Genomic DNA, 26244 nt, shown 5'->3' with positions numbered 1-26244 from the left:
TAGTTATTGCCTGCATACTTTCCATAGCTTGACCAACCTCAATTGCAGGCAGAACTGTTGAAGAGACAGAGTGAAGATCTCAAAGGAATTCACAGAAATAATTTGCAGTCCTGATAGAGAGCAATATTTTCTTAATTATCTTTTTCCATGAATCTTAAGAATACACAGGAGTATGTCAGTTTATGCCACAGGAAAAGGAAAAGGAAAAGGAAAAGCAAAAGGAAAAGGAAAAGGAAAAGGAAAGGGAAAGGGAAAAGGAAAAGGAAAAGGAAAAGGAAAAGAAAAAGAAATTGTACTACAGAATAATCCTACACTACAATTTTTAAGTTATTCGATGAATTACTGGAGATTTCAGTGCAAACTAATGGAGCAAGGGAAACGGCTGCAGTTATATTAAATAGTATAGAAAGGTATAAAAGAAATCAGGCCATTTATTTTCAGAATGTAAATGAAAATGCAGTGTCAGGGTTTGCCCATCATAAAGGCAATATACCCATTACTGTGCATTACTTGCCCTTATGAGCAAGATAGCCATTGCTGTGCATTATGAGGTTCCTTGAACCTTCCAGTGAAATGTGTTATTTTATATACTGATTTTTACCTCTTATTTTTATTAATGAAGGCTAGTAGGGGAGGTCTGACTTTGATCCATTTGTTGCTGGTGTTTCAGATGGCCATGAAATGTATTAAAATTGGCATAATATAAGCATAACAATAGGAAGCTAGAGTAAAACTGCACAGACTGATATTCTGGCTTCAAATGGTACCAGGTCAAAGTAGAACAGTATTCAGGCTGCTTATCCACACATCTGGCAGTATATATAGTCCTCTGCTGTCCTGAACATGAAGAACAAGTTTTGTCCCCATTCACTTAACCATTCAGAGAGTTAACTGATGTCTCAAAGAGCCATCTAAAGTGGCTTTGCAGCCACCAGCTGCATATTCTCAGAAATAGGATGTAGGTGCTTACAAGCTAGGGTCTGCAATGCCTAACTTCTAAATCAACTCCTAAACCCAGGACTGTGCCCTAGGTGTTAGCACCTGTATTAGTGGTGGTACATAGCTTGCTTCTCATCTAGTGAGAGAGGATGAAAAATAATGAATTAACATGATAAAGAAATGGATTTCCCAAGTGAAGGTGGTGAGAGGAGTGCTTTCCGTGACCTGGCATGGAGGACTTGGCAGGAGAGAAGATAGGTGAGGTTACGAGAGGGAGGTCTTGGGTGGAGCTTCCATTTCAAAAAGTTTTTTTGAGGGTAATAGGTGATAAGGTTTATTTTACTGTGGAAGGGCAGGAAGCTAGTGTTTGGGGAAGCTAGCATGGGAGGCTAGAGGAGAATAGGGACAAACCTGTAAGGGCTTTCAGTAGTATTGCACGACACAGTTCTGACTCCACGTGGGTGTTGATGTTGTAGAGCACTTCAAAGAGTCTGTCTTTACACAGAAGGTACTGCTCAACTTTAATGATACGTAGTGAAGCTGTTGTTTTGTTATAGCAAGTGTTAAAGGGATAGACTTGGGCTGGGCATAGCAGAGGTTTGGCTCTTCTCCCATTGCCTTTCTCTCCAGCTCCTTTGATGCAGTGCAGGGAATCAGAACAACACTATGGGTTCCCTCCACCACCTCAACCCTGTGTGCTACTCACAAGGAGTCAGAGACAAAAAGACAGTCCTAGCAAAAGACTACCCCTTCTCCCTATCATTTGCTTTGCATCTTGGACTTAACTTACCATGGACCCTCACATGAGCCCATGTCCCTGTTGCATCACCTAACACAACATCTGTGGAAAAGATCTATATTTTTCTTTTAAAGGTGCCTAAAGCACTGAAAATGTATTTCAGCACCATGGGGCAGGGTGAGAAGATACATCAGTCTGCAAGTAGATACCAGTTGTAAAGTAGAAAATTTTTAGGAAGTCTTAGTGGACTTAAAGTACAGAGAGCTGATTTCCTCCAGAGAGGATGTGAGTGAAGGAGAGTTAAACAACATCATATGGCATTTTGGCTCTGAAAAGGCACTGTGCAAAATGACACCTCCATATTTAGCAGATTCATTTCCTCTGTGTGAGCAGGACCATGTGCCCTAACTTTCATTTTGTAGAAGACCTAATTCTTTCCTTGACAACTGAATGGTTTGAGTCTGGAAATGGAAAATCTCAAGGTTCTGCTGACTGAAGTTTTTTCCAAAGTGGAAAGATGCTATCAGCTTCAAGGCAGATAACATACATTAGAGGAGAATTTTAGAAGGCAATATACCAAGATTTTAGGCCAAATCCTTAGAAAACATTTCAAAAGCATTTCAAGAGTAACTGCATACAGAAGAAAAAATTATGAAGAAAAAGTCCATTTACTTTCATAGAATTATAAAATGGTTTGGATTGGAAGGAACTTTTGAAGACATCTAGTTCCAAGCCCCTTGCCATGGATGAGGACACCTTCCATTAGATCAGGCTGCTCAAAGCCCCATCCAGCCTGGCCTTGAACAGTTACAAGCGATGAGGCATCCACAGCTTTGTTAGTTCATGTTCAGTTTTTCATTCACCAATACCCTCAAGTCATTCTCCTCAGGGCTGCTCTCAGTCCAGCCTGTATTCGTGCTTGGGATCACCCTGACCCAAGTGCAGGACCTTTGCACTTGGCCTTGTTGAACTTCATGGGCCAACCTCTCGAATCTGTCAGGGTCCCTCTGAATGGCATCCCTTCCCTCCAGCATATCAACTGCACTACACAGCTTTATGTCATCCACTAATTTACTGAGGGTGTGTTCAGTGCCACTGTTCATGTAACCAGAAAAGATGTTAATTACCATTGGTCTTAATACCAACCCTTGGAGAACACCACTTGTCTCTTATCTCTACCTGGTCATCAAGCTGTTGACTGCAACTCCTTGAGTGCAACCATACAGCCAATTCCTTATCCACACAGAGGTCTATGCATCAGATTCATATCTTTCATCTGCTTCTGAGCTGGACAAAATCAAAGGAAGATCTTTACTTAACCACAGGCACATCTCAGAAACATCTGCAGGCTGATGCTTCAAATAACCTACTTCTTCCTGCTCTGAAAGGAAGCAGCCCTACTTCTTCCCCTCTGTAGGGCTGGGAGGAGAAGTACAGGTAGGAGGAAACTGGGACTTCGTAGAAAGAGAAGTTATGTTTGGTGTGACAAGTTGCAGATTTTATTCTCACTTGAAGTTACCTTGAGCTTGGTCTCATGCTCTGTGAGCCACCTTGAAGAAGTCATGGAGTGCTGCCTTGAGTTGTTGAGCAAATGATAGATAGTTGCTGGTGCAAACTAGAGTGATGTGGTTTGAGGAGACAGAAGGCCAAATAAAAGAAAAATAGCTCAGTGTAACTAACTGAGATTTTGTTTCTAATATACCTGGCCCTTTTATGTTCAAATCAACATGAGAAATATTCATTTCCACATCAAAAATTAGAGCAGGAGATGTATAGAGTATTTCCTTAAATTTTGCCTTTTCAGCATGTTGGTAATCTGGTATAAAACTTGTTGGCCTCACCCCCTAAAGGAGAAAAAAAAAAAAAAAAAAGAGAGAGAGAAAGATATTCAAATAATCTATATCCAGCTACCTTAGGGAAAGTAGTCAGATAGTGTGATTTCAGTCAGAGTACTTGGAATCTTATAAAAGCAAGGACTAGAAGGAAAACCTTAGAATTGCTTGTTTATCCATTGACTAAGGAATAAAGGAATAATTTTTTTTTTTCTAGGACAGGCATATGTTTTGGGTTTTTTTTGGTTCATATAGTGTGCCTCAGGTATACTTTTAGCCATTGAATGGTAAACAAAGTAAAACTAGTCAGGGCTAAGCAGAGCTGTGTGCTCAAAATTTACCATACTGTTATGTCAAGATTATAAACTGTCCTTATGTCATCCCATACGGGTATTGAATTTCAGTAGACTAAATTCTGAAGGTTTTTAGAACTCCAAGGTGTAATCAATAGAGATAAATCTATGGAGGGAAAAGATGCTGAGGGAAGATGAAAAGTGCTGACAGTTTATTTAGTTAGTAAACTGTAAGCCTAAAGGTTACATGTGCCATCTAACAGGAAGAAAGAAAGCTAGTGAAAATAAAGGAAATTTGATGCTTTTCTTTGTCCTAGAAGGTAAAAGATGATATGGGAAAAAGGGGCATATGGAACATTAAATGTAAGTATCTGTTACAGATGCTTACAGTAAGTTTCAAGCAATAAAATTTGCAGAACTGAACAAAAAGAGGTGGGAGGACTTAGAGTAACATTAATTAGAGCATAAGATAACTTATAGGAAGAAGTTCCAAGAACAGAAGAAATACAAAGTCAGTAAAATAAGTTTAAAATAGTCTCTATGCACTCATCAGGCAGGTCTGCTTGTTCTGTTTGTGGGAGCTTTTGCACATTCTAAATTTTACAGTACTCTCTAACCAGATTTATTTTCAGTGAATCGCATGTGATTCTTTTCATGCACAAACTGCAAATGATGAATGGGGTACTATAGCAATAATTTATAATATTAAAATGCAGATTTTGTTATTCAATATGCAATATCCTCTAGCTTTAATAGCCAAATTTTTGTTGAGGTTCTGTTTTGTGTGTTTACATTCATTCAGATATGAAAAATCTGTATTTGCGCATACAGAGCTGCACTTGAGGAAGCATTTGAATAGCTGCTTAGCTAATTAGCTGATACATCTATGTGGGCATACTTTGTGCATACAAACAAAGAGACAGTGAAAAATGTAACCTTAAATATCACTTACTTTTATCACTGTTTGGATAATTAAAAAGCTGTTAGTCACTGCTTATTTAAAGTGTCAGGAAATTTTTGTTGCCCACGTATTCCCTCTGTGGTAATAGTAGCTCACAAATCCAGTTGTGTCAGAGCACACAGCAACAAGCAAAGAAGAACAGATGACATCAGAGCACAGAACAGTAAATGAAAAGGCAGAGTTAACTTCTAAAACAACTACCAAATAAAAGTTCATCATTTGAAAAGCTGATTTAAGTGCTCTTTCAAAAATCAGTTTCAAGGCCTGTGTGGATCAAATCACAATAGCTTAGAAGGTAGGGCTTAGGTAAATAAATGACAATTTTTCAAAACCCAGCTTCAGTAATCCATATTCAGTCAGAGCAACCGTAAAGAGCAACCTTTATGGCTTAGATTTGATGGGTACATATAATTGTAATAATTGTGATGAATGAAGTTCTGTTGTAGAAAACAGTTGCAGGACTATTTTTTAGAACGCATGACCAAGTTATATGTGATTTATATATGCTAAATGGTATAAACATAATTATGAATGTCTCTTTGGAAGAGAAAATTGATCTGATAATGAGGAGACAGAACTGATGCATGATGAGCTCATACTGTGAGATGTTTATTTGGGGTGAAAGGGTCTGTAAAGAGAGTATAAGTATGTTGCTGTAGTGGAAAAGGACTTGGAGAGAGGGTGAAGAAACTGCTGCACCCTCATCAAGTTTGCAGATGATACCAAGTTGCAGGGAAGTGTTGTTCTGCTGGAGGGTAGGAAGGCCCTGCAGAGGGACCTGGACAGGTTGGGTCGATGGGCAGAGGCCAATGGGATGAAGTTCAACATGGCTAAGTGCTGGGTCCTGCACTATGGTCACACCAACCCCATGCAGTGCTACAGGCTTGGGGGAGAGTGGCTGGAAAGTTGTGCAGAGGTAAAGGATGCAGGGGTGCTGATTGATGCTTGGCTAAACATGAGCCAGCAGTGTGCCCAGGTGGCCAAGAAGGCCATCGGCATCCTGGCTTGTATCAGGAATGGTGCAGCCAGCAGGGTCAGGGAGGTGATCGTCCCCCTGTACTCTGCTCTGGTGAGGCTGCAACTCAAGTCCTGTGTTCAGCTTTGGGCCCCTCACTACAAGAAGGACATCGAGGCCCTGGAGCATGTTCAGAGAAGGACTAAGAAGCTAGTGAAGGGTTTGAAACACAAGTGCTATGAGGAGTGGCTGAGGGAAGTGGGTTTGTTTAGCCTGGAGAAGAGGCTCGGGGAGACCTTGTTGCTCTCTACAGCTACCTGAAAGAAAGGTGTGGGGAGCTGGGGGTCAGCCTCTTCTCACAGATAACCAGCAACAGGACTAGAGGGAGAATGGCCTCAAGTTGCACCAGGGGAGGCTTAGTTTGGAAATTAGGAGACATTTCTTCTTAGAGTAGTCAGGCACTGGAACAGTAGGGTGATGGTTGGACCAGATTAAGTTTTTTTCCAACCAACTCCTAGATTGAAAAGTAAAAAAAAAGTAGCTCCATGCCTTTTTATTAGGAAAGTAGCAGAATGAGAAATCACTACACAGGATTGTTAGAAGAACAGAAGAAGTTGTTTTATTCATTAATTAGGAAAAAAAGAAGCTCAAGATTTCCTTGGGAGGAGGAAGCATTAAACACTGGCAAGGGTGTAAAAGTCAATGTCTAAAAGGGAGGTGCTTGGCAGCAATTATGGCACATCCGGGAAAATTTGGCATGAAGATGTCTATGGCATCTATAGGATTCCTCTCCACTGTCCTCCTGGGATGACTTGGCTGGGGGCAGTGGAGCTTTTGATGTTCCACTCTTTCCAGGAAATAAAGCCATTTCGGAGTGTGACACTGGGGAGTGAAAAGAGGATACGTGTTGTCCTGTCCCTTACCTTGTCCTCATCTTATTGCTACTATTTTGCACTCTTCTTTCAGGAAGGCTCCAGTGTAGTGATTTCTCATTCTTTGCTTTTCTCTTTTTCAGCTCATTCAGTGGGGCCTCACTGAATCCAGTAGGTCTGCTGGAGCTGAAGAAACACTGGTTTTTCTGTGTGCAAATTAATCAGAAATCTGAAAATCTTAACAAGTTTTACAAGAGTGAGGACATTCTTTGCTGTATGCTGTTCCGTATATCCAGAATTAAAATGAACCTTCTATATTTAGATGCAAATAAGCAGTCCATATTGCGAGACTACATGTACAATTAAGATCTTTATTAGCTGTGCATTTATAACATTTTATGACAGTGTGACAAACAGCACAATATATAAGCATTCTGAAACAGCTACCAATTAATGCTTATTTGATGTTTTTTATATGCATTATGAAAAGTAGCTTTTATTTTTTATTTTTTTTAACTGTTGTGGGCTGGTGAAGTCAATGACCCTGACTTTCCTATAGCTGTAACAAAATGCAAGTTGCCTTTAATCAAGTGGGAATGCAGAGAATGCATAAAACAGAGGCAAAGGGTAAAAGCATGAGATCCTCACATAGGTGTTACAGAAAAAATATATCTATTTGATTAGTTATATTATTTTTATCACTGAGCTTTTTTTCCATATAAGTAAAATGAATAGAGCGATTTCTAGGGTTTGAAGGAAACTTGCATTTTTTTTTTGTTGTGATTCCTGAGGAATGCAGTTCGAGAAGGGTATCTCCTATTTTTAGATGACAACATTTATCCAGCACCAGAAGAGGTGACACCAACTGACAGTCTTTGACCCTTGTGCTGGCTTCTCTTCTGCAATATGACTCTTCTTTATGTATATGTACCTTAGAATGAATGTGTGAGCACTGTCTGAAAGGAAAAGCACAGCCCTTTTGTTACTTGTGGACTGTCAAGGTATGTTCTTTCCAAATCCAGGAATAATGTATTCTGTTTTCAGCTTAGATGCATATATATTGTCATAAACACACATATACATATTTCCACCTGCTTCCTGTGACAAGTACCTGTGTAGACACTCAAGTAGACACTCAATCAAGCTATGCACATCGGAAATTTGAATGCATAGGCTGAGTACAAGCAAAACCAGTATCTGCAGCAATTACATTTAACAGAAGAATTAAAAGGGGATATACCTCTTAACAGAAATTCTGGGAATACGTTCTGCTTCAATAAAACAAGAAACATTTAGTAATAAATATACCAGCCTATTGTGAGTCGTACAAAAAACTTCCTCAAGCATAGCACTCAGTTTTAATTACAGAATATTTTAGGTTTATGTGCACTACAAAAATGTAGAAATCAATTGATTTTTAGTAGTATTTTTGCTATTTCAGTCAGTATCTTTTCTGAGAGATCCCTTGATACTCAGTGCTGACTTCTGATGTCAGAGTGGCATACTTTAAAAAGTTATAAATTTGAAGGATCTTTTGTTATGGAAATGGAAAGAGAGGGAAGGGAAGGGAAGGGAAGGGAAGGGAAGGGAAGGGAAGGGAAGGGAAGGGAAGGGAAGGGAAGGGAAGGGAAGGGAAGGGAAGGGAAGGGAAGGGAAGGGAAGGGAAGGGAAGGGAAGGGAAGGGAAGGGAAGGGAAGGGAAGGGAAGGGAAGGGAAGGGAAGGGAAGGGAAGGGAAGGGAAGGGAAGGGAAGGGAAGGGAAGGGAAGGGAAGGGAAGGGAAGGGAAGGGAAGGGAAGGGAAGGGAAGGGAAGGGAAGGGAAGGGAAGGGAAGGGAAGGGAAGGGAAGGGAAGGGAAGGGAACTACTGGCTGAGGATACGTGGGTTGTCTGGTGTGGAGAAAAGAAGACCAAGAGGCAACCTCATTGCTCTCTATAGCTTCCTGAGAAACAGAGAGGTAGGCTCTAGTGCTACCACACACATCACACCAACATCACGTCTGCCATTCTCAGATATCCCAGGGTGTCTCAGATTGCCCTCTGGGTGGGCACCAGATTCAAGCTTTCTTGTTTCCACTGTAAGCTGGCAGGAGCTGATGGCTGATTTGACCCTTGTTCTTTCCCTGCCCTGTGCTCCTGAGGGCTGTACTTGGAAATGCACATGTGTTTCATGTCTCGAATCTCATGTCTGTCGTTGCCCTGTGTGTTCAGGGGAAAATATCTGTATGTGTGTGGATATAAGTGTGTGTATGTGTAATATATAGATGTATGGGGAAAATATATAAGGGGAACACACACACACATTTAAGCTTGTCCTTAGTAGCAGTTATGCATTTACTTGGAAACAGTTTTCTTAGGTGGTATTGCATACTAAAGGCCTGATTCTGAGAAGGTAGAGAGCTTACTACTATTATATTTTGCTTGGCAGTTACTAATTTACATGTGCAGGGACTCAGCATAGCCTTGGATTATGCTCTACAATAATGAAGTAGCTGCTTTATACCATATTTGTCTCTATTCAAAGCCTTTTATCCTTCACTTCTCCTTCTTCACAGCATTTCAGGAAATTACATATTTATTTTTGACTTATTAGTTGTTGTAAGCATAAAACCACCGAGCGATCTTAGTTCATTATCACAGTTTCTCTGGAACAGTGCGATTTACATTTCTTTGTCAACCACAAGAGGTTTGGCTAAGTGATTTCTCTTTCCCATTCTTTTTCTGTAAACCCGTTTATGTTAGCTTATGTCATATATTTATTTTACATTTTGCTTAGTTTCTAGATCATGAGGCTATTCTTTATGGCCTCAAAAGATCCATGTAATGACTACAAACACAGATACTTACATTATGAACCAGACTCATTGTATGACACTGATAGGATCTTTTCTACTGATTAGCTCTATCAGGCAGGCATTGCCAGCGATCCCCCCTGTTCCAGCCTGAGGATTTACATCCCTAGAAGCCTGTTTCCATAGCCTTTCAATTCCTGTTGAGTCAATTCAGGCTAGGGCTTATGGAGTATGATGCTATACTTTGGCACAGTGTTTGAGACCAAATGGGGCTGCAAATTCCTGTCAGGATGTAGAATTATTCAGCAGTCTAATATTTATTTCATGTAGTTGTATGGGATTGACTTTGGAGAGCTAATTCTCTTGTTAGAAAGGAGACTGAATAAACGAGAGCAGCTACTTGTTCAGAGCTTAAGCTAAACAATTCTGCATCAGTGTAAGCTACTGAGACTGCTAAATGCATTAAATAAAAGTGTAAAATAAATTATGCAAAAAGAATTATACACTACAAATCAGATTACATGCTTTCCTTTCAAACATCCTCATTAAGTAGCTGTTATCTACTTATTTACTTATCTTTACTTACATTTGTAGATACTGATATCCATGTTTACTCTTCACTTGGTGAGAAAGCAAAGGGGATATGAATTTATATTTTATGAAATGTTATATTTATTGAAAATTTTCAGGAGGACAGAGGACAAAAGTTTTTTTTTTGTGCACATTTCCTCAATGCCTTCTGTATGAGTAGTAGAAGTGTCTAGCAGGAAAACAATAACAAAATAATGAAGTTTTGTTTGGGAGTAATACCATAGGATAAGTAAAATAGAGGTAGGTAAATCTGGGGTATTCTGTTTTATTTCATGATGCAAATATCACAGAGCTGTTGAGCATATAAACACTGTGCCATAGAAACACTTTTACTCAGTACTTTTGTTATGGAGTGAAACTGCCTTTATAGAGACCAGGCTCTAAATTCCTTAGTGGACAAGGCATATTAGATATTTGCCACTCACAATACAAACTTGAAACTGAGATGTGTCATACCTTCCTTTTTGTTGTTATCTGTGAAACTCTGCTTTCTCAGTTAGTCAAGCATCAAGCTACTCTCCCCAAGCAACGCTGGTAATGCAGCACTTCACCACCAAAAAAAAAAAAAAAGTGACCTGATGAGTTAGACCAGCTTATTCACCTGCAGAACACCTTCTAGGGAGCCTTCTTTGGCAGTCAGGAGCATTGGTCTGAGAAAAAGAGGTGCAAAGTTATGACTACATGTGGCAGTCTCCAGGTCTTCTGAGAGCATGCTGGAGCTTCTGGCAACAAAGAAAGTTAAAGCAGCCTTCCACTGCTGAAAATGGAATAGTCATATATACCCTTTTAGTTGAAAAAATAAAATGGCTAGCTACTATGCTGGCCTATCAGGTAAAGGTGGAATGAAGAAGGAGCAAGCAACCTGGAGTTGCAAACTGGGAAGAGGGAACTTAGAGAATCAATTTCCACAACTCTACAGGCCCAGATCACCAACATCTTAATCACCTTTTTCTTTTCCATTGGTAATGGGGTTCCCACAGATCTGTTGCCCTTTGTACATACAGTTGTGAGTGAAGTCATCAAGGCAGGCACTAGGGTGATCATGCAGTACACGGTATTTATCTTCAGACTTGAAGTGTCAGATATCCAACATAATCCAGGTGCAGGGTAAATTAGTTTATGTGGTCATAGTGATTTTGCTTATGTGAAATCCATTGTGTGTCTGCACAACACCACATAATAACCCTACACCTATGGAGTTTTGTTACGTGTAAGTTGCACTGGGAAGTTAGAACTGAGTGAGAATGATCATCTACTGGGAACCCTGAAGAAGCCCTGGATTCTGCAGAAGTCTTACACACCTTCTGAACAAAGCCCTTGGATTAATAACCTCTAAATTTCAATTTTAAAATGATGAGATAGTGCAGCTCATGGAGCCTTCCTCACAGAAGGAGAATTTTGGGTGGTAATGGACTGCAGTAGCTTTAAATTCCTGGTCATCTTTCTGATGGTAATGAGATTTATGATATAGGGGAAGAACAACTTGGAGAAGAAATCCATGAGGATTGGAGTGTGCCAGAGGTACTGGGATTTCTCCCTCTACACTACCCTTCTGAGTCCCCACCTGGAGTACTGCATCCATCTCTGGGTCCCCCAGCACAAGAAAGACATGGACCTGTTAGAGCAGGTCTGGAGGAGGGCCACAAAAATAATAAGAGGGCTGGAGCACCTCTCCTGTGAAGAAGTGCTGAGAGAGCTGGGGCTGTTCAGCCTGGAGAAGAGAAGGCTCCAAGGAGACCTTTTAGCAGCCTTCCAGTACCTAAAAGTGTCTCATAAGAAAGATGGGAAGAGACTTTTTACAAAGGCATGTAGCAATGGGACAAGAGGTAATAGTTTTAAACTGAGAGAGGGTAGATTTAGATTAGATGTTACAAGGAAATGTTTAACTCAGAGGGGGGTGAGGCACTGGCACAGGCTGCCCAGAGAAGCTGTGGATGCCCCATCCCTGGAGGTGTTCAAGGCCAGGTTGGATGGGGCTTTGGGCAGCCTGGTCTAAAGGAAGGTATCCCTGCCCATGGCGGGGGAAGGTGAGCTAGAAAATCTCTAAAGGTTCTTTCCAACCCAAACCATTCTACGGTTCTGTGATCTGGCAGAAAGATTTATTGTTTGCAGCACTTGCAGAATAATGTATGCTTTGTGAGTAACAACATGTTCTTTCGCAACATGAAAATAACTGCTCAGAAACAACCCCCTGTCGGTAGCAGTAATGCTGTTAAATGAACCCCATAGCTTTATTTTATCCTGATATTTCTGTGTATCTGTTGACATTTCAGGTAGAACAACAGTTTGGCACAAGCAGAAAGTGTTCTGAAAAAAAGGAGTGCTTTCTCATGGAGGGCATCAATTGTACATGTGCTAGCACAATGAAATACCTGCTAAAACAATTAGTAAATAAATTACCAACCTGAGCATCACCCAAAGGCCTGGATTGTTTTCTTAACATACTGTTTTCTCACCTACTTTCATTGCCCCAAAAGCTCTCCTTACTCAGTAGTTCTTATAAACTTGTTGGGTCAAAAACCCCTAGACAGGAGGCACGGTTAGAGCTGAGCTTCTTGTGTTTCTGTCACTGAAGCAGTTCTCCCTAATGTTATGCCAGAGTCTGTATTTGCAACCTCTGGTCCACCAGTGCTCTCCAACAAGATGTCACTGCAACGTTTTCATCTGTTATGCACACAATTATTGAGTCTGTCACCCTACCTCTTGCACCTGTTCCAGGGTTTTTGGAAAGGGACATAATTTTTGAAGGGTTCAATATGATTGTTGAAGATATTGCACGTAATTGGGACAGTCATATTTTACTTGATTTTAAAGCCGTCATCTTCACAGTGAAATTCCCTCATTGCCACTGTGTCACTTAGAGAAGTCCATCAAAAATACAGACGTATAGAGAGCAAGGTCTTAAATTCTATCACCATTGTTCCGCGAGCTCACTGAAATAAGAGAAATGAACAAACATGTTTAGCGAATTTAAGGGTTTCTCTGCAGAATGCAGCAATGGCAAGTCAGGGCAAGGAGAAGTGGGATGCTGATGAGATGAATTACAGAGATGCCTTGGACTATTCTGGGTCATTTTTCATCCTCATAAATTTTCATCTTCATTTTCAGTAGGTCAAGATTGCAAGATCTGTTACACCAAACTGCCAAAGGTTTCTGCTGTCACCTGACTGAGGAAAAATATCCAAGCCATCTACTACCATTCCAGCAGCCAAAACCAGCAACATTTCCACCCAGAAGCTCTAACTTCGTCCTGTCAGCTTTTTTTAAGTAGGTTAATGTTGTTAGTACAGGCACCTGCCTAGGAGGAATTCAGAACAGAAGATGTCATGAAATTGAATGGTGTTTCAAAATGGTATTTTATGTTTAAAATAATATAAGCACATGAGGGATACTTTCCTAGTTATATTATTCATTTTCATATTTAATTCAGAAAAAAAAATAAATAAATAAAATTAATTTACTTCAAGCTTCTGCAAAATTTCCAGTTCACCCCACATGAAAGCTGCAAAATGTGAGTGTCACTTGGTAAAGACTACACAGAATAGAAAGGCTCTGGGATCTTCATCTCCAGACAACGAAGCTTATTAGTTGTGAAAATGGAACATGTATACAGGGCAAGATCTGGAGAGCCTTTTCATTTAAGAACATGTCTGGCAGGCAGGATTTCCTAATTCTGCCCACAGAGCAGAGGAAAGGGAATGCTCACTGCATTATGCAGCAGTTAGTTGCATTTTTTTCATTATTCTTAGTGTTCAGTACATGGCACCATGCCTCATTGGAGCTCTACTGTAGAGTTAAAAAACCCTCTCTGTTTGAAGGTCACCTCATAGAACAGTTCTAAAAGTGCAGCCTTATTTATATTGTGCTAAGCTATTTGTCCCTGTGCATATGCACAGAAATGGGAGTGAAGTTGAACCTGGGAAGAAGAGAGGGTGAGTGAAAAGTGTTTTTCATTTTAGTTCTCACTGTCCTACTCTGTTATTAATTGGACATACATTAATCTTTCCCAAGTCAAGTGTTTTTCCTGTGACAGTAATTGGTGAGTGATCTCCCTATCCTTACCTCAGTCCATTAGCTTTTCCATTGTAGTTTCTCCCTGCCTTCTTCTGAGGAGGGGATGTGAGAGGGCAAGCATCTCATGGCCAGTCAAGGCTAGCCCACCACAGGTAGATTATCATGGGTTCAGCTGGAAAGAGTTACATGTCATCCCTGTTTTTCCTATGTGGTCTCTGTGCTGATTTGATACCATGCTCAAATGGCTGAATTTTAAGATTTCACTTATGCCTTAAAATCTGGAGTATGCTTTCATCAGAAAAGGGAAGTGAGGGAGACTAAGTAGTAAAAAACTGGAAGAATCTACAAAGTTTAGGCAGAGAAGTTTTTCCCTACAGAATTATTTTTACTTAAAAACAGAGCTTCATGTCCAAATTGTGTTTTATTTGTTTAGGTATATTAAGCCTTAGTTTGGTTACAAGAAGACAGTATGCTTGTAAAATGTGTTTTCATAATCAGTTCTAGTTTCCAGAACACATTAGCAAGGTACCAGGTATGAACAAAGCCTAGCGATGGCTAAAGTGAACAGACTTCAGATCAAGAAATATACTTTAGAGTTCGAGGCAGTTAGATTGTGCATGGAGTACTGTTTGATCCTGTTAACTACAAACATGGATCAGTCTCAAGAGTTTAAAATTAAAATGTGTTCTTTCTGCATTTGCTTGGTCAGTGACCGAGCCATGCTAACAGGGTACCTTTGATCCTGAATCCTGGCAGCGACTAGACGATGAAATTTCTATCCTTCTATGAATCATGCATGAGTTTGTTCTAGGAGATTTAACAATTAATCCTTTTTCTATCCTGTTTAATCGGCCAGCGTAAGAGACTCAGATATGGTTGTATATGAGTACTAAACTTTGCTACTTAAGGTGGTGTTAGTTGCCAATCTGAAATATTTCTTTCCATGCCTTTAGATTGCTGTATTTCGGCATAACTAATCATCAGATGTGTGATTCTGTGTGATCATCAGAATCCATTTTTTTAAAAATATGTACTTCAGTCACGATTATGCATCCACAGCTGGCCTAAGGTACAATGTGAATGGCACTATCATATGCAAATGACAGACTGTGTAGGGTGTTAAAACAGCATTGTTTATTCCTCTCACCCAGGAAATTAAACAGATTATCTCATTTATGTTGCCAAAATTCTGGCAGCATGGAAAAACAAATGAGTTACGGTGTCTTTGCAAGTCATGGAATTATGATTCAGGTATTCCAGTGGATCTGCATCGCTGCAGTAGGGAAAGCAGTTTATAGCTCCTTCTCTAATGCAGATACCAGTATCTTTTATTTCTGATCTATCCCACTGATTTTTGCAATTCTATTCTTAGCAATTTCCCACCCAGATGACTAATATACTTGATTTAATACAAAACGTAGCATTTACACTCCTGACTGGAAATACGGAGTTCAGACTGTATGACGCAACTCTCGGCCCAGTTTCACATCCAGATGTTCATGATGATTTGCTGGGGCACTTTTCCTAGTAAAAGGGTGAGTGTACCTCTTCTTATGTATCTTTTTGGGCCATTTACAGGTTTGTATGAATGGTTATTAGACATATATTTTCAAATACATGTTCTTTATCAAGTACCTGTAGGTTTTAAATGAACATTAGGCTTTTTTATCTTCCATATGAAATCCTTTACAGAAAAGATAAAGTGTTTGTATAAAGATGTGTCTTGCTCCTTTTGTTAGATTTAATAAGTTAACACTGGATCTTATGCATTTTCATTGGTTTTTTTTTGGTTGTTTGTTTGTTTTGTGTTTTTTTTTTGCTGCTGACATTCTTCCTCTCATGTAATTCATAAGTTATTTGTGTATTGACCTGAAGAATATTCCCATTTTCTCTGTTTAAAGAGAAGTTTCCCTTTGAATTCAACATGATTTTAGTTTATCATTAATGTCATTGCATACAATACCTTTTAATTTTAAACTCATGAGACTGTATACTTCATCCATGTTTGTAGTTAACCGGAACTGTAGGGAAAAACTTTTCTACTTTGTAGAAAATCCTCGTAGGATCTCCCAAATCTTTTAGGTTCTTCTATGTTTTTTTTTTTACTGCTTAGGATCTATCAGTTCCCTTTACTTAAATACACTTTGAAAGTGCACTCCAAATTTTAAGACATTTGTGACATCTTCAAGCTTGCTAGCCTGAACAAAATTCTGTAATTGTGGGGAGAATGTAAAAGCAAGCATTAGTTCCTCTCATTTGTCTGTTTTCTAGCATGTCTGTCTTCATCTATTGTGCAGTTGAAATGTGCAAATAGCTTCACAGAAAAAATAAATAAATTCTGTTTAAGAGCAATGAAAGCTTGTGGAAATGCAGAAAAACATTATTTTATGGTATGGAGATACAGATAAGGATCCTATATCTTAAGGTAGCTTGTTGTACCAAGTCTCTGATTTCTTAAGAATTTCACAGTGATAATGCTTTCACTGTACAGCTCTGGCAAGTGCAGTACCACTAGATAACTCATAATCTGCCTAATGGAGCTATTTGTATAGCTATGGATACATGTCAGAATAATTAGTGTTGAGTCAAGTTATTTGACTTGTTCATTTTACAAATTGAATTATTTCAGCTAATTGTGCAGCATGGCAAAGATGTAGTGAGAGAAGATGAGAAAATTTCCTTTTTTCCTCTACTAAATTAATGAAATTGTTAAAAGAAAATGTACGTTCAGGATGTGCCAAAAATGTCCAGTTTCACATGCTGAATTTTGCAACTACCATTGCAGTATGACTCTTCCTGTTTTTGTTTTGTTGTTGTTGTTGCTGGGTTAACTGATACAGCATCTCCCTGTAGCCCCAGACTATTCTGGAAAAGGCTATTTTAGCTTTTCTGGTCTACTGTGCCTTTCTCCGTTAGATCCTGTAACTGATGTAGAAATGAAAAAAATAATAAAGGATTGTTCATAATTTCAACTTCTTGGACTACTGCCTTTTCTAAGTGTGTTTAATAGGTTATTGATAGTAAACACAAAAACACGTAAAGTTCAACTTTTTGGAGTTACATAGAAAATACTATGTGTGAAATTAACACATCTCCCCTTTGTCCTTTGTGGTATACCTTTTACTAGTTTATAGTAGTTTGTGCTGATTTTCATTCTTTTTTTTTTTTTTTTTTCTTTTCCTTGAGTCTTTTGAGAGTGAAGCCAGCACCATACATAGGAAACAAGTTGTGTTTACATGTCTTCATGATTTTTGAAATCTAGATTAATTCCAAAACTGCTTTTATCAATGATGTCTCTGCTCCAGAAAATTTGCAGAAAGATGCTTTAGGTGCTTATGGTTTAATCAGTGTTACAGTCCCACTTTCATTCCTTATGAAACAACATTTTTTTGTGATGTGAAAGTAGGAAAGCAACAGGCAGAATTCAGACCCCTGTTGTGCTTGGAGGGGTACAAATATGCAGTAAGATGGTTCTTGCTTAGAAAACTTTAAACAGAAACTCAAAGAAAAGTGTGAGACAAATTCTGTCCATGTCTTTGTATAAAGATACTTTAACGTAGATTGGAGAGCTGAGGTACAAAGTCTTGGATCTGTCTTGCTGTGGTTCACCTCTTTCCAATTTTGTGTCTAAGTTGTAGTCCCTTGTTGACCTCATTGTATATGTCTTGGCTTGTAGTTTGGTCTACTTGTACACATGTAGAGTAGTTCCTTTATCAAGGGAATTTGAATGTAGATATTCAAACACTGCTGCCAGAAGTAGTCTAATGCAACCCTTAGAGTTTTGAATGCTCTGCCTGCATGGACGAGTATCAGACTGCAAAAATATTTGATGTGGACAAACTCAGAAACTCCCCAGATCAGGAGAAGTCTGCTTTTTTGCTAAGATGTGTGTTTTATTGTTTCCATATCCTCCTAGTCTCAGTTTTTGTTTTTGTTTTTGTTTCCCATTTGTCTATTGCATCCCACCTGTTCTATATTGTTTAAGCCCCTGGAGCAGGTGCTGTCGTCTCTTCATCTCTGTCATCTCTTCAGGTTTCACAATGTCTGGCAGGGAATCCAGGTTCTACCAAAATGTAGTAAGTGTAAGGATAACATGGATTTCCTGAACATTTTCATCCAAAGCATTAGCTGTAATACCACCACATGTATGGTCAACTGCATGTGTAAGCTTTACAATTAAAATAATTGTGTACATGGTAAATTATAAATAATGTCACAGCAAGCTGTGGGTACTGCTTTGGCAGTAGGCAGCAATGTCAAGTTTGTCTCTGACGGAAAATGGCTGAGTGCTGCAGAATGAATTCACTGACTCAACTCTCTTTGGACTTGAGAGAAAGCATCTTGTGTTCACCCTAATTTATGCTTCATGTCTGCGACTTCAAATTATGACAAAGTAACCTGTGCTCTGTCAAAGTGTGTTTCATTTCACAAGGAAAATTTTAAAACTTTAATTACTAAAAAGCCTTGTGGCTTCCTTTTGCTGCCATAGTATGAGTATAAACGTTCAGAACTTTGTAACTTAAAGCAAAAGTTCAAAAGAGCATATTCACAAAATCACAGAGTAGTTGAGGTGGGAAGGGACTTGTGTAGTTCATTGAGTTTAACTTCCACTGCTCAAAGAGCAATCAGCTAGGCAGTCTCTCAGCATTGTATCCAGTTGTGATCTGAATACTCCAGGAGAGCCCACAGCCTCTCTCAGCAGCCTGTGTGACCACCCTCACAGTACCAGTTTCTTCTTACATTTAAGAAGAATACAGGAAATGCAACAATTTCCTAAATGTCTATTTGTGCCCATTGCCTCCTGTTCTTTCACTGGGGACCACTGAAAAGAGCCTGGTTCCATCTTTACTGCCTGCCATCTCACAAACATCAATCAGATCACCCTGAGCCTTCTCTTCTCCAAGCTGAACAGCTACAGCTCTCTTAGTCTTTCCTCATATGTTGGATGTTCCAAGCCTTTGATTGTCTTTATGGCCTTTTGGTGGATTTTCACCAGTACATCCATGCCTCATTTTTACTGGGGAGCCCAGAATTGAATGCGGCACTCCCAAATGTGTTGCACCAATATGTCACCTCCCTCAACCTGCTGACAGCAATCTTTCTAATGGGCAGTCCACCAGGACCCCCATTCCCTTTTGCAGTCTCTAGCTGATTGGCACCCAGCTTGTACAGGTGCGCGGGGTTATCCTTTCTTATTCTTTCCCAGGGGAAGGACTTTGCATTTCACGTTTGTTGAACTCTTAGAGGTTCCTGTTGATGTATTTCTCCAGCACGTCCAGGTCCCTCTGAATGTCAGCACAACTATTTGATGTATCAACAGCTCCTCCCGATTTCATATAATCTGCAAACTTGCTGAGTGTGTACTCTGTCCCATCATGCAGTCATTAATGAAGATATTAAAAAGTATTGGACATCACTATTGACTGCCCTCCAGTTGCACTTCTTGCTATTGATCAGAACCCTTTGGGCTCAGCAGTTCAGACAGTTTTCAGGCCGCCTGGCTGCCCACTTAATCGAGTCTGTATTTTCTCCGTTTGTCTGAAGACTCAGCAGGCATCCCTGTCATTGCTAAAGTCAAGATAAAAAGTATCCACTGCTCTCCTAGTCCACCAAGCTTGTCATCATCTCAGAAGGCTGTCAGGTTGGTCAGGCACGTTACCCTCTTCATAAAGCCCTGCTGATGACTCCTAGTCACCTTCTTGTGATTCCTTCGTGTTTTTAGAAATGTTTTCCAGGATTATTTGTTCCATCATGTTCCTGGGGATCAAGATGAGGCTGACTGGCCTGTAGTTCCCCAGATCCATCTTGCCCTTCTTGAAGACCAGAATCAGCTTTCTTCCAGTCCTCAGAAGTGTCTCTTGATTGAAAGATTGTCAAGGGTGGCCTCAGAATGACATCAATCATCTCACTTGGTACTTGTGCGTGCATACTGTCAGGTCCAATGGACATGTGTACGTCTAGTCTGTTCAGGTGTTTCCTAGCCTGATCCTCCTTCACAAAGGGCAAATTTTCCTTGCTCCATACTTTACCTTTGGTCTTGACAGCTTGGGATTCCTGCAGGCAATTCTTAGCAGTAAAGACCAAAGCAAAGAAGGCAATAGATACCTTGGACTTTTCCATTGTCACTCAGTTCCCTGTACTATTCAGCAGCAGGCCAGCATTTTCTCTCCTCTTCCTTCTGCAGCTGATGCACACCTGCTGCAGCCCTTGTAGCTGTCCTTCATAACACTCATCAGATTCAATTCTAGGTGGCCTTCAGCTTTCCTAACCATTTTCCTGCACATTTCTCCTGGGTTCCCCATTCCCACTTCTGGCCCACCAGCCCTGACCCCTAAGCTCTTGATAGGCTCATTGCCATTGCTAGCCAGAGCCCTGTGCATTCCCTCTGCTCTCTCACATGCAGGACAGCTCTTGCTCCTTGCCACCCCAGTCTGTCATTCAAACTGAAGCATTTATATGGCATTTCTTCTGCAGCATTTTAAAATGATGAACAACAAATATAGAGCCAAATTCTGTCCTGTGTCACTGTACAGGAAGAGTATTACAGGCTCTGGTTTTTTTCTTGTCCTTCCTGCACCTATGTGTCTGATCGAATGGTAGGAATGGATGATAATGTACCATCATTTCTGGAACTATTGGTTTTTTAAGTTAATCTTAAATGGGATGCTTTCCAGTAGGCATGCAAAAACTATTTTAAGACCCAAATAATTTTGAAATAACCTTTAATATTCACTGAAGGTCATGGTACATTCCATGCATGTAAGATCAGAAACAAACTTTCTAGGGTTATTTTACTTCTTAGTATAGAGTTCAGATTGGGAGCCTGCATTAATGTCTTTTGTTTTTCTGTAGGGCAGTTACAGTGGCACAACAAGCTCTTTCATGCCATTCCACTGACATCTCAGCCCTGGTCTTGGGCAACCACTTCACAGAGGTGCCAAGAAGAATAATAATACAACTTTATACACATGCTTATCTTTTAGCTGAGATTTCCAAAACAATTGCTGCCAACTAATAATGTATACTGTTATGAATTATGGAATCTGGAGTATTTGTCTTACAAAGAATGAGGACAAAAAATTTACTTTAGGAGCTGAACAGTCTAATGTCCAGAATCAGCCTATCAAACTAAACGCAGCAGCATCTGTAACTACTTCTAATATTACTTTCTGTTTATCTACTGATGATCCCAAAAAATAAAAATAAAAATGAATAGATACATCCTTAAGCTTTACATTTAATCAACATAACTTTATATTCACAACATAAAAAACTAACCATCTGTAAGCCCAAGATTTTGTAATAAAAAATATACTTCCAGATTTTCACATTGAATTAGCTGCTTCTTGGAAGAAGGAAGAAACAGATATAAGGTTAGATTCAAAATAGTTCTGTGAAATGTATCTGATTCCTTTATGCAACGACTTGCTACATGAGGGAGAGGAGAAAAGCAAATCCTGGACTTGATGTCAAAACAACGTACATTACTTTTTAAATGTTGACTTGTGTAACAAGCAAGGCATGAAAACAGAAGCACAGTTCCCAGAGTAGCAGCAGTGAATATTTTATCTTACTGACAAAAAGAAACAAGAAAGTAAATTCTTAAGGCATACACTGTGCTTACAATGCGCTCTTATTGTGACAGTAATGGTATTTGCAGTCCCAGCTGCACTCAGGCCTGTGATATGAAAGCACCTGTTTCTCAGAGTGAATGTTGCTATCATTTACCCTTTACTGGCCCTTAGTGAGAGGAATGAGATTTGGTCTGTTTTTTGTGTCGGCACGTGTAAAGAAATCTCTGAAAAAACTTTTTTGCCCTAAATTAATCTGGAAACGTTTTGGCATCATTGGCTCTTCTTAAATTTTCTCAGTGCCAAAAAGTATCTTTTGGTGACTGAGCACCCTTTTTATATGTAAACCAGCCTTTTTCTGACTTCTTACAAATATACAACATAAATGCCTTTCTAAAATTTTATGTCTGTATCTGAAACACAGAAGTGGGAATACCGCTGCAATTGCCATGATTCAGTTGGATGTGGTTGGTAGTATTTAGAGGGTGACTCATGGCCTTGAGTAGCAAACGTTCACCACTTCTTTTTGGAGATTGTTTTGATTAAGTCTAATGAATTCAGAGATAGTGAGTTGATTATGGATAAAGGAATATGCGTCTCTGGGAATGTGCTCTAATTTTTCTTGGCACCCTCTTGTTCAGTATCCTCTCCAGGCTGAGACATGAGACTCAAAGGGAATTAGAAAGATGTTGCTTATAAATTACGGAATTACAACCTCATGGTTACCATCTTGTCATCAGTAACATTAGACTATCCTTCATACTTCAACTTTTTCTCCTGTCCTTTGTCAGCTTGCAAGGTTTCTACATTCTCTTCTTAAAACCATTCACCATCATTGTATCCACTCTCTGTCCAAATCTTTCATGTGGAGTCTCAACACTCACACCAATTTCTTGTTTCCTACTTTGCATTTAAGCAATTGAGGAAATTTTAGGTGATTCACTAATGTAGTTACACGGTAGCAATTCAAGACATCCTAATACCGCTTTGGAGAGACAGCCATGGAGAACTTTGGTGGAAAACTCTGGAAAAGGTGAGGAAGCAACATAACAGGTGAAAAAATGTGTTCAAGAGATCTGTGGATGATTATGTGGTAAAGGATGTGTAAGCAGAAAGCACAAACTGAATCCTGGAGTTACCATAATGCTTGATTGGGTAAGGCAGAGTGCAGCAGCATATTAGCCTACTTAGCTGTCTGAGCAAAACTTCTTGCAGCAAGAATCTTTCACCTCACATTAAAAAGCTGCAAACTTCTCTTTTGTCTTGTAGCCTGGCTAGAAAAGGAAGGTAAAATCCATTTCCCAGCCCCTTGCTTTCTGCCACCCCTTTCAGATCAGTGGAAAAATCCATCTGATTTCACCCTGGTTATTTGTTCAGGAACATTTGTCAGGAAGAGGGCAGAGCCATCACTACCTTATACCTAACTCTATTAAACTGGGATCAGCTGGATTCTGCATTACCCAGAAATAAAAGCAATGAGCTGGTCGCTTCCAGCTCTGCTTTGTTCTGAGGTTCAGCTTCCCATTTCAGAGTTGCTGCTGGGCTGCAGGGTATTCTTTCTATCTCTATTAGTTAGTCTAACCACACCAGAATCTCCCAAGGCTCCTGGAGTGATTTCTATTCCAGATTGCCACCTCTGACAGCCTCCACTCAGAGGCAGGATGTGCACCTCCCTGCAGGAGATTTCTTTAGACTGTATGGCAGTTACCTAGGCATGACAGCACAGCTTTTCTGCTTTTATCTACTGGTAGGTATGCCCAGTATAGCTTTTAATGCATTTTGATGGGACAACAGTAGCAAATGAATCTCAGTAGTACACACTTTGTGCTCAAGCACCCAAACTGGCTTGGGTGCTGGCTGCAAACTTGATTCTCAGCTCCAGCATATTCATTGCTATTAGTAGCTAAACTTGGCAAATTTAAAATAGCAGTTACCAGCATTACTGCAATCGCATTTCTGATGGTACTGTAGACATGCATTTTATCCTCACACTTCAGGCATTTTTGTGATGGGTATTTTAAATAGATGGGTCAAAATAATCAAAAAAGATTTGCAACTAAGTTCCTTCCTTAAGTTGCTAAAATGTAAATTCCCATTTATCTAAAAGCCCCATTTTCCTTTCCCTAGGCATCTGGGATAGAGCTTGAACCTGTAGAAGAGATTGCTGAAAATGTAACACACTTTTTTTTTTTTTTCCATTCATTCAATGACTAAACTATAGAAGTGTGGACATGGCTTTCAACCTTACTGCAGTTTAAGTTCTTACTCTTCAGCGGGCATAGGACGAATATGGTTCTAACATAATAGGGGGGAAAGTAATGTCATGGAGAAAAGTTTAATGAGATGAGGTTGTTTTTCACCTAGCAAAGTATTCATTTTGTTGTTTAAAAATTCTGTTTCACAGACCAACTCTCCAATCAAGGACCAGATGCTCTTGTTTGAGTAGCCCCTACCTCCCTATGAACTCCATAAATGTATTAAGAAATGGCATTACTCACTGGAAATGCAGATCCTGCGTTCAGCTCCTACTCCTTCAATAACTTGGAAAGCTTGTGTGAAGTGCAAACCAAGAAAGGACTTTTCTACAAAAAGGCCAAACTTCTGCACCCTGGGGAAGACTTGTGCTGCTTAGCCCGCCTGGATGACCGGACCAGGTTTGTGATCATCAATGTAGGTGGCATTAAATACAAAATCCCATGGACCACCTTGGAGAACTGCCCCTTGACCAGGCTTGGGAAGCTAAAATCTTGCAACAATTATGATGAGATCATGAACATCTGTGATGACTATGATGTTAGCTGCAATGAATTTTTTTTTGACCGTAATCCTTGTGCCTTCAGGACAATCATGACTTTCCTGACAGCTGGGAAGCTGAGGCTGCTCAGGGAGATGTGTGCTCTTTCTTTTCAGGAGGAGCTTGTGTACTGGGGAATAGAAGAGGACCACCTGGAGTGGTGCTGTAAAAAGAGATTGCGACAGAAAGAGGAGGAGGCAGCTGAGGCCAGGCTGTATGAAGGGGAGATGGTATTTAGTGAAACTACGCAATGTGCCTTCCAGGACAATAGCCGACTGAGTTTGTGCATGAGAAAGCTCAGGGATATGGTGGAGAACCCCCACTCAGGGATCCCAGGAAAGATCTTTGCTTGTATTTCAATCTCTTTTGTTGCCATCACTGCAGTCAGCCTCTGTATCAGCACCATGCCAGATGTCAGAGAAGAAGAAGATCGGGTGAGTGCAGCTTTTCTCAGAGTAAAGTGTGTTTTGCGTTGTTGTCTCCTCATGGAAGGTGATAGGCAAAGTCGCTCTTGCAGGTATTATATTCAGTATTTGTGATGTGGAGAGCTGGCCAGAGTTGAGCACAGCAAGCATTATGCACTTAATATTGAGGGAAGACGGGGCCAAGCTCTATCTTGCCAGCACATCTTTGCCAGTTTACACAAGTCGACAGCTTTATCTAACAGATTTGTTTACTGTTATCATGACAAGATGAAAAACTAGCTGTTGTGGTTATCAAAATTAGCCTTGCTTGGGAGTTAATGCTTTGAAGAGCATTCAGAGTTAAGAGCTAACAGATCAGTTTTCCTTAGAAGAAATTTAACGTACTCATTTTAATGAACCCTCAGTAACTCACTGTAAAAAACATATCTAACAATATTTTAATACTACAGGTGAGTTAAAGGGCAGGGAAGCTGAGGCAGAGATTTAACTGTAGAAACAGAGTAAATTTCCCAAGGATTTAGTGCTTTGTTTGTGCAGAAGTTCAGATTCCTAGAATTAACTGTATGTAGGCCAAAGAGGGTTCATGTGAAGACTGATAAAGGAGGACTTTCACAACTGAACTCAATGCATGCTGGAATGCAATCTAATGGGTTTGGAGTGGCAACTTTTAGCAGAGTTCATGGCCTCTTTAGTTTTATCCAGATCATAGAATAGAATCATAGAATCATGAAGGTTGGAAAAGAGCTCCAAGATCATCTGGTCCAACCATCACCCTACAAGCAATGTCACCCACTAAACTGTGTCCCTATGTGCCAGGTCCAACCTTTCCTTGAACATCCCCAGGGACAGTGACTCCACCACCTCCCTGGGCAACCCCTTCCAATTCCTCACTATTCTTTCTGAGAAGAAATGTCTCCTAATTTCCAACCTAAACTTCCCCTGGCACAACTTGAGGCCATTCCCTCTTGTCCTATCACTAGCTACCTGTGAGAAGAGGCCAACCTCCCAGCTCCCCACGCCTTCCTTTCAGATCCAAGCAAGATGCTAAAAGTTTGGGCTTCTTTTCTAGCCCAATGATCATTAAATGCATTTCTGAACTTCACCTCCCAAGACAGTACTTCATCCAGTCAAGTTCTGTCTACTAGTTGAATACTAAACTCACCTTAAAGCAGATCTCTTCTTGTGTGCCATCTCCTAGGTGCTGAATGGCTCATCACTCACTGCTATTAACAGAAAGAGAGTGGTCATTAACTGACAGAAGACATTTAGTGTTTTGTACTGTTGGAAGTAAAAGCTTGCAGATGGAAAATGGGTCCAGCAATTCCACAGAAACTCATGCTGCATTTGACTGAGTACTTTGTGTGCAGTTAAACCAACCTTTGCTTGTATGCTTAGGTTAGATATCAACTGAGTTGTTTGATTTGAATCATTTAATAGCAGCAGTTCATGCCAAGAAAAAAGAAAAATAT

The 26244-nt window shown here is 40.0% G+C and overlaps 1 protein-coding gene across 3 annotated transcripts in view; it reads left to right on the top strand.

Annotated features, from left to right (window-relative positions):
- Positions 1-26244, top strand: part of KCNG2 (potassium voltage-gated channel modifier subfamily G member 2) — a 54221-nt gene that overhangs the window by 8384 nt on the left and 19593 nt on the right. The window contains exons 2-4 of one of the 3 annotated variants that reach the window (XM_084281251.1): positions 7418-7592; positions 13080-13238; positions 23961-24784. In XM_084281251.1, the coding sequence (XP_084137377.1) occupies positions 24041-24784 (744 nt within the window). In that variant the 5' untranslated portion in view covers positions 7418-7592; positions 13080-13238; positions 23961-24040. The remainder of the gene's footprint in view (positions 1-7417; positions 7593-13079; positions 13239-23960; positions 24785-26244) is intronic. The other 2 variants (XM_084281252.1, XM_084281253.1) reach the window with 2 other exon arrangements.

The sequence above is a fragment of the Netta rufina genome (assembly GCF_964035555.1).
Source record: "Netta rufina genome assembly, chromosome: 2".
NCBI lineage: Eukaryota > Metazoa > Chordata > Aves > Anseriformes > Anatidae > Netta > Netta rufina.
The sequence above is the reverse complement of the archived record's forward strand: the minus strand, read 5'-3'. Positions and strand labels throughout refer to the sequence as shown.